Consider the following 9,787-nt stretch of genomic DNA (forward strand, 5'->3'; position numbering starts at 1 on the left):
CAGTTTCTCACAAATCATCGTATTGCAAATACTGTGATTTTCATATTGTCTGCTATTGACCAGTGGCAAACTTTCCTTATAATGATATGCTTGACTATATTGAAGAGCACTGGTGAGAGAACACTTTCTTGTCAAACCCCTCTGTCTGTTCTACACCATTCTGATTTTCTGCCATATATTACAACACGATTCAGGAGTTTGTTATACGTTTTTCTGGTCAGAAATAGTGATTATGTCTGTCTGCAATGTATCATTCTTACAGTCAGTAACCTTTCAATAATATTTTTCATATTGCGACCTGAACTTTTTTGTGTATTTGTTTTTCTTGGAGATGTAGTTTGTCTAATGCAATTTAATCTTTGTACAAATATGTGATACCAGTGTTAGATGGGGAATCAGCAGGGCAAAACATACGTATCCTGATGTTATCACAGCTGAATTCTCATAACATGCCAATTCAAAGCTGTGTGGCTTTCTGCTCCAACAATCCTCCTGTTATGACAGGACACAAAAATGGGGTTTCAGCTGTTCTGAAGGAAGTTCAACTAGGTATTGCCATCATAGGTTGCATTTGCCACTTCATTAATCTAGCAGGTGAAGAGGTGCTGGAAGGTTACCATTTAAAGTGGATGAGATCCTTGTTGATATATTTTATTTCGTAAAGAAGATTGTCAAAAGAAGAAAAAAAACGCCTTCAAAATTTCAGAACTTCCACAATAAAGACGCAAAGAAACTTCCGAAGCATGTATGTACTAGGTGATTATCTTTAGGCAGATATTTATCAGACTACTGGATCCGCTTCTTTGTTTCATCGAGGCAGAAGTAATATTATGTTCCCAAAAATTTCTGCAAGCTTGACATCTTTCAAAACATCTAGAGTTGAACAATGTGGATCTAAAGAATATCAGAAGAAGAGAATTCTTGATTCTGCTACTGCACATGCCCCTAAAACAATAGCATATTCTTCCAAAAGTGACAAACCCGTTGTAAAAAGTAAGACTTCTGCTACAGCATGTGAGGAAATAATTGTTTATGTTCCTGTCCTCAAATTTAAAAAGGCCCTTTGCACTTTCCTTCTTTTGATTATTTCTGTATTTTGCAAGTTGAATGTTGTCCTTCGAACTTCTTCTCCACAAGTTAACTTTTTATTGGAACGTCTAGTGGATTTGCTAAAGTAGTTTTTCACTAAGTTTTTAAGCCCACTATTGAGAAAAGCTTCTCATTGCTTTAAGTTGAGTACAACTTGATTCAAAATCAAAGAAGTGATGATGAGTTAGTTATTAGCATTCATACTTCAAACATAGTGAATGATCTCAAGGATACAGATAAAATACCTTCTCTTTGCATCAGTGAGAAACTACTTTCGTACTGTCTTTGAATACATCATCAAGAAGTTTCAACTCAAGGACGATGTGTTAAGCATTCTCAAATTGCTAAGTTAGACAAAATTGGAGATGCACTATTTTCTTCCATCTGTTTTCTCTTGGAAGAGTTTCCTATCAAGTTATGCAAGGAAGAGAATGAAACTACTACAGATGAGGTGATGAAAGAGCTCCAGAGTCAGTTCACAGCTCTTCAGGTAGGTGACACTTCAGCTGCAAATCAAGATGCTGCAAATGATTTCAGTTGGGCACAAATATCAAGAATTTGAGGAGTCAATGGACTTCTCAAGTATAACCGAATTTCTAGAGTAATGCTTTCTATTATCACCATACCCCATAGCAATGCAGAAAGTGAAAATGTTTTCAGACTTGTGAAGAAAAATAGAACAGAGTTCAGACCATCCATGTCCAATCAATCTCTGGTCTCTATTTCTATTTTGAATACTAGGAGCCTGGTCTCTGTTATGGGGAAAAAAAATTAAAAAATTTCTCAAGACTTTTTACAGGAAGCTAAAAAGGCCACAAATGACTAAAGTCAAACTAGCTTGTGATTTGCAGTGTGTATTTATCAATTCCTGCTACTTTTTAACATGGATTTCTTCTTCATTCTTATGTTTGTCTACAAATCATTGGCCTATGATGCGAGTAGATGTGATTTCATTGAAGTATCGTATTTAAAACATGAGTTATTGTATTTTATAGCCCAGAAGTATTACTGTTTTCGTCAAGCCAGGGTATGTTGAAAATCGTTAAATTTTCTGTAGCACGTGGGGTTTTACTGGTAGTCCTTTTCAAGGTATGGTCTGTCCTTCATATAGATTTTGGAATTATTCTACCCATACTTTCAAAACTTTTTATCACGTGAATTTTCCTAATACACAGTATAATATATTCTTGTCACCTTGCATGGGTGCCACACGAATTTGTGGTAATGTTACTACGTTGAACTTAATGTTAGTCATGTAGTACTCTTACAGTTTCTGAACTGTAGTGCGCCGCACAAAACAGTTCCTTCAGATTCTTCGTTATCAGTAAACTGGGGTTCTCATTGGCAAATTACTTTAAGTCTATGTTACAGTGTGTATGATGTCTCAAGAGATGCTATCATAAGAGTCGGTCCAGAAACTTCAGACAAGATACTGCCTAAAATATACATCCAAGCTTGATACTGTCTTCTTCTCCATTATTAATTTTGGGTTCTTGGAATCCTTCGTCTGGTGTATTTCTTGGAGTTGCAGTTGGCGATGATGTCTCTCTGGATTTGCTCCGACATCATAACATCAAATGCTCTGCCCCCATGCCGCCCCTAGCCCAACAGATGCTTCAGACAGAGTGTGCACAAAAGCAGGCTGAGGCAAATGTTGTCTGTATGGTATAACTCAATTCATTCAATTATTCATGCCTGCCATTGAGGGTGCAGAAGTTGCAGAAGTTTTAGCATCATAACTTTTGCAAATATTTTAAAATTTATGTAGTCTCAAAGTTTATGCACCCTTTAAATCCATAAAATTCTCTTCTGTTTCTTTTGTGAATTTTTCCAGGGACATCTGAGCCAATGCTATCATTTTCCTTGCTGCTCTATGTAGCTGTTTACGTTTTTCCCTGTTACGTTCCATTCTGTTTTTGAACCATTCTCTCCATGCATTATTCTTCTGTATGGCTGCTTCTGCAATTTTGTCATTCCACCATGGAGTTTCTTTGTGTCAGATTTTTGTTGATGTCCTTCCACTTGTTTCTTCTATTGCTTTGACTATGGCCTGTTTGAACTTCCTCAATTTTCCTTTGCATCCTTCCTCTCGTATTTGGGGAGCTGTGTCCTAATCTTTTTTTCTATATAGCTCTTGTGTTTCTCTCTCTTTCAGTTTCCATAATTTGATTTTTGCCTGTCTTTTTCTCCTGTGTGTACCCTTTCTGAATCACTTTACTCTCCCTACCACTAGTCTGTGTTCACCGTCAACACTAATGCCTTGTATCACTTTCACTTCTGTCAGGGATGGTATGCAACCTTAAGTTATTATTACAAAGTCTGTTATGGATATCTGTTAAAAATTCCAACTGTATCTGATGAACTTGTGACCATACTTTTCCTTATGCCATCCATTACCGATTAGCCATTGTTTCTTAGACATGTGTATAATAATACCTTCTGTGACCTGCCCGTGGCATCCTATAATTGTTTCATATGCTCTTCTACTAATTCCAGCTCTAACATTAAAGTCTCCTATAGTCCCAGTCTCGTTAGATGTTACAGTGTCTTCCACTTTACGAGGGAAGGCCACAATGTTGAGGGGTCACAGATTTACTTCAAATTTTGCACACCCTTAGTAGGCCATTAAAACAACATTATGTGCAAGTAGTCATGTGCACTACTCTGGCAACTCTGAGTTGCAAGACAAGTTTCATGCATGTATTATGTAATGGATGTATCTGTGCGTAGGTGCTGGCTGTTTGAGTTCATGTGGTTAAGTGACTAGTGTTCAAGCTTTGTAAGACAAATATCTGTGAGGCAACGGTTTGACTCCAGCGCAAACTAAATTTGTAATCTGTATTTTTTTTCATCACTCGTCATATTATTTAATTTATATGACATTTGAGAGGTAATATAACAAAAAATGTGTATTTACATGAAGTTTTAGTAAATATAAATGTTATTTGATTACATATTATTTTAATTAATCAAAAAAACATATTTTTAACTATCGACAAATAAATTAAGTAACACACAGTGTTTTCTTGAAAGGGTATGGCTGTTGTGATTTGCAAAATCCTTTATACAAGCAGTCTGGTAAGGTACCGGAACTACTTCACACATCAATGTATCAACCTTCAAACACAGAGGCAGGCCCCATTTGGCAGTTAACCTGCAAAGTGGTGAGACATTGCTAATGTAGCAAGAACGAATAGTGTATGTGCAAATTTTTTAATTTCACAGAATTTAAACATCTACTACAAAAATGAAGGTTTGAGTGGGAGATGAACCATCACCTCACACACATTCGTCTTACAAAGCTCAAACAGTAATCACTTGACCACTATGAACTCTTAACGTCCAGCACGTATGCACAACTACATCAGTTACATAATAGACGTGTAAAACTTCTCTTGCTATTTTCTTGGTATTGCCAAAGAAGTGCGCCTTACCACTCGTACATTATGTTGTTTTAAGGGTCTAGTAAAGAGGTACAAAGTTTGAAGTAGATCTGTGATCCCAGTGCCGTAGCCTCCCCGTGTTAATAATAGACTCCTCCTTTTCATCTGTTTCACGTTCTATGAGAGGAGCATAAACCTGGACTACATCAAGGATATTTCCTTTCATCGATTATTCTGTTGTGTATATTTTCCACAGTAAGTTCTTTGTTTGCCAGTTCTTTAGCTGCTATTATTGTGACATCATTCTTTTGTCTCTTCGTGACTGCCACATCTGATATCTTTTTTCCAACATCTTGCTACCATTATTGGTATGTTCCTCTCTGTCATTGTCCATATGATATCCTGGATTCTTGCATCCTTTTCTAAGGACACAACTTAAGTAGACCCAATTCTTGTACATTTGTCGGACAAATCCATATTTCATCGGGGCCATGTTGGCCACCGGGTCCAACTGATCTGCTTAAAGGATTTGTCACTTTCGTTATTAGTTTTGATCCGAGGCTCATTTGATTGTTAAAAGCAAATGGATTATCTACTACTGGCTTGCTGGGCCCAATTTAGCTTCACCGGAGTCATGTTGGCTCACTTTTCAGGGTTCTGTAGGACCTTTACAACTATTGTAGCAGTCTCTCAGGTCACACACAAACCCCACTGTACTTCACCCATCCAGGCAGTCCTGTAATTTACGTCATTGCCCATCTCACACAATACGGATGAGGAGTTGTAGTTGTGGGAGACACTGTGTTAGATGATTGCTATTATGTTCCTTTAGTATCCTCTGATGGTTCTAAGCAAAGGACTACCCCTTGACCATTTTCCACAAGTATGTCTTAAGGGTAAACCATCTAAATAATTTTGTGTATAGTGCAGAGCTGTATAGATTCTGAGGGCACTGGAACAGATACATCATCATCATCGTCATCATCAGAGTAAAAGGTTTCTCATTTACTTAATGTGGTAAATGGAACAGTGTTTGTAAGGGGAAAGGGGGGAGTGTGGGAGAGAGGAAATCATCTTAAATGCATATAATTTTCAGTTAATGCTCAGATAGTCATACAAAAAAAATTGTTCTTTTACATTACACAGCACTTAAATCTTTCTAATGAAACCAGAGTACAGATTAGTGAGAGTCTGATGAACAAGAGTCTTGTTGAGTGCAGTGTCACAAATGCAGGGACACGCTGAAAATTTACAGAATGTCATATTCTTGACAAATATCATGCGTTAAGTGCTCCACACTACTGGATACTGAAAGAATAGAGAAAGTGTGGTGCAAATCTTTGAAAACATTATAAAATACAAGTTGAGAACTTTCAGGCACGAACAGTTCTAAGAAAAATATCAGCTTTTCAAGTGTGGCGTAAAACAAAGCAAAGAATAAAATAGAGACTAAGAAGGTTCAAAATTCACTATTATAATATCAGTAGGTTTGGAGAAAATAAACTGACTTCAGGTGACTGCACAGTTCCGTCAAGTGTCAAAGAAATTGTTTTAGAGAATCCTTGAAGTTGAGGTTCCTTGCATTCCGTTCTGACAGTGGGTGATGCGAATGCCACTATTTGAAATACACTCCTGGAAATGGAAAAAAGAACACATTGACACCGGTGTGTCAGACCCACCATACTTGCTCCGGACACTGCGAGAGGGCTGTACAAGCAATGATCACACGCACGGCACAGCGGACACACCAGGAACCGCGGTGTTGGCCGTCGAATGGCGCTAGCTGCGCAGCATTTGTGCACCGCCGCCGTCAGTGTCAGCCAGTTTACCATGGCATACGGAGCTCCATCGCGGTCTTTAACACTGGTAGCATGCCGCGACAGCGTGGACGTGAACCGTATGTGCAGTTGACGGACTTTGAGCGAGGGCGTATAGTGGGCATGCGGGAGGCCGGGTGGACGTACCGCCGAATTGCTCAACACGTGGGGCGTGAGGTCTCCACAGTACATCGATGTTGTCGCCAGTGGTCGGCGGAAGGTGCACGTGCCCGTCGACCTGGGACCGGACCGCAGCGACGCACGGATGCACGCCAAGACCGTAGGATCCTACGCAGTGCCGTAGGGGACCGCACCGCCACTTCCCAGCAAATTAGGGACACTGTTGCTCCTGGGGTATCGGCGAGGACCATTCGCAACCGTCTCCATGAAGCTGGGCTACGGTCCCGCACACCGTTAGGCCGTCTTCCGCTCACGCCCCAACATCGTGCAGCCCGCCTCCAGTGGTGTCGCGACAGGCGTGAATGGAGGGACAAATGGAGACGTGTCGTCTTCAGCGATGAGAGTCGCTTCTGCCTTGGTGCCAATGATGGTCGTATGCGTGTTTGGCGCCGTGCAGGTGAGCGCCACAATCAGGACTGCATACGACCGAGGCACACAGGGCCAACACCCGGCATCATGGTGTGGGGAGCGATCTCCTACACTGGCCGTACACCACTGGTGATCGTCGAGGGGACACTGAATAGTGCACGGTACATCCAAACCGTCATCGAACCCATCGTTCTACCATTCCTAGACCGGCAAGGGAACTTGCTGTTCCAACAGGACAATGCACGTCCGCATGTATCCCGTGCCACCCAACGTGCTCTAGAAGGTGTAAGTCAACTACCCTGGCCAGCAAGATCTCCGGATCTGTCCCCCATTGAGCATGTTTGGGACAGGATGAAGCGTCGTCTCACGCGGTCTGCACGTCCAGCATGAACGCTGGTCCAACTGAGGCGCCAGGTGGAAATGGCATGGCAAGCCGTTCCACAGGACTACATCCAGCATCTCTACGATCGTCTCCATGGGAGAATAGCAGCCTGCATTGCTGCGAAAGGTGGATATACACTGTACTAGTGCCGACATTGTGCATGCTCTGTTGCCTGTGTCTATGTGCCTGTGGTTCTGTCAGTGTGATCATGTGATGTATCTGACCCCAGGAATGTGTCAATAAAGTTTCCCCTTCCTGGGACAATGAATTCACGGTGTTCTTATTTCAATTTCCAGGAGTGTACATTGAGAAATGTTTGATGAAACGAGATGTGGAGTTTGAGTCTAACTTAACAAAGTAGAATTTAAACCAATATATGCTAAATTAACAAATTAGTCCACCACCTGATATGGTCTCCTCTTCCCTGAACACGTCTTTCAATAGTTTTCATCCATATGTCATATACAAACCAAATAAGGAAAGACTTCAGGGATATCTCTGTAAAGCACTCAACTGCCAGTGGGCATTTGTGGTGACATTTCTGTTTCATAGGACTGCAGGAAAAGAAAATAAGTGAATATATCAGAGATATTTTAGGCTCTGTATCTTCATTTCATTCAGTTTGAAGTATCCTCGCAGGCAATATGATAGAGAATTGATTTTTTTCATGGTACATAAAACCATTAAATTGCTAATTTTCAGCCCAACTTTATTACTTAATTTCAATCAAATGTCTTGTTTCTTTTCAAGGGATGATGCAGATGCTGAACCAGGAGCTCTTGCCATGGGTGCCAAAGGTTTATGCATCCCGTTTGACCAGCCTGATACCTTGGAACCTAATGATAAATGTATCCACCCAGCATGCAATAGGACACCATTGTTCTATTCTCTTTTTGGACGAAGTTATTGATGTTAATTGTGTGTAAAATGTTTAGAAATGTCAACAAATGGCCCCCCTTCAGCTGTTTGTGGATAAGAAAGTTTCTTTTGCACAACATGTTTGTAAACTTTCTAATGAGATAAAAACGTCTGTTTTTTATTAGTTGCATTAATTCTTTCTGTGCCACTATTTTTGTGTATTTAGTTCAGTAAAATGATTTAGGACACAACATACTAGAAGCAGTTACACACACATACATTGTCTTTTTCACCAGCTTTCAGTGTGTTGAATGCCTTCACTTGGTATAAGAAGAAAAAAAATTGAGTTAATGAGACTACTGAGTTATTTGAGTACAGAATTTGTAATTGTTTATATCAGTCTGCTGGTGAACATGCATTTTTTCCCCATTTCTGTTTGATTTATCAATACAGTTTTTAATCTTTTACCAGATTTTTACAGTTGCATCTTGAGCCATTGTCAGCTAACTGCAATGTTTGAGTGGTAAGCATGGATACTGTGTTAATAGTGTCTGTCCTGAAAGCACTGTGCAAATCTAGAGTGTTTTTGAAGCAGAAATTTGTCAGGTGTTGCCAAAAAGGATTCAGTGACTGTTGTAAGCAAGCCTACCCTTAGAACTGTTGGCTGACTGATGACGATCATCATTCAAGAGACAACTCACAAATGTTGCATTTGTTTATTCTATGAGTATGAGGCACTGTCTGTGGTGAAACTTCCCGACAGATGGAAACTACCTTATGCAAGCAGTGTTATTGTCAACCAGACAAGACTTCACTTCTACCGTCATGTCCCTCCTGCTGTCCAAACTTCACAGAAGCTCTCCTGTATGGAAGTATGGAAAATAACAGAGAGGTACTGGTACTGGCATTTAGTGTGTGTGTGTGTGTGTGTGTGTGTGTGTGTGTGTGTGTGTGATTTTCACAGACACAAACGTGACAAATGGTTTACCACGAAGTGTGAGCACAAAACCATCATAATTCACAGCACAGTGGTTACTGGATCAGAGTATCATTTTTATTAGGGGAGGAAAGAAACCAAGTTTTAAGAGAGCTTAGGTTTGAAACAAACATTCAGTTTGATAAAGAAACTAGACAGCATAAATAGCATATTACATTAGTACAAAAGCTGTTAGCTGAACATTTTTGATGATCTCCAAAAATTTTGTTTTCATCCATTTGTATCTTAGCCTGTGTGAAATGCCAGCCAGCTATGTTTATTGCTTTAGAAGAGTGAATGACTGAGAAATAAAATTAAAATTGAAAATTAGAATTGTCAGACTCAGTTGTCATAATGTGCTCTTTAAAAATCATGTGAAAACCAGTACAGATATGTTAAGTGTTAGACAATTTAGATTACATCTCACTTCTGAGATGCAGAAATGGAGAAAGAAGAATTTGCCTTGTCATAAATATAAGAAAATCGACATTCATAAATTTTGAATGCACCAGTATAAGGAAGAAGGTGTGACAGAAGCAGAATTTCATAGGTCTCTCATAATGAATAAGAAAGTAGGAAATTAGGTAGCCATTATGAGCAGCATAGTGAATATGTTATCGTACCCACAGTAGGTATAAAATCAAAACCTACCACAAAAGTACAGTTTTATAATTCTACTGGGTCTTTTTATGATGATAAGACTGAGAGAGAAGGTATCATGAGGTAAACAAAA

At 39.7% G+C, this 9,787-nt stretch overlaps 1 protein-coding gene across 1 annotated transcript in view; it reads left to right on the plus strand.

The window, feature by feature from the left end:
- LOC126175327 (bifunctional glutamate/proline--tRNA ligase) overlaps window positions 1-8,259 on the plus strand; it is a 251,607-nt gene extending 243,348 nt beyond the window's left edge. Inside the window, exon 26 of the mRNA XM_049922047.1 lies at window positions 7,971-8,259. Within this exon, the coding sequence (XP_049778004.1) occupies window positions 7,971-8,130 (160 nt within the window). The 3' untranslated portion in view covers window positions 8,131-8,259. The remainder of the gene's footprint in view (window positions 1-7,970) is intronic.
- Window positions 8,260-9,787: the final 1,528 nt, after the last annotated feature.

Source organism: Schistocerca cancellata, chromosome 1 (assembly GCF_023864275.1).
Source record: "Schistocerca cancellata isolate TAMUIC-IGC-003103 chromosome 1, iqSchCanc2.1, whole genome shotgun sequence".
Classification (NCBI taxonomy): domain Eukaryota; kingdom Metazoa; phylum Arthropoda; class Insecta; order Orthoptera; family Acrididae; genus Schistocerca; species Schistocerca cancellata.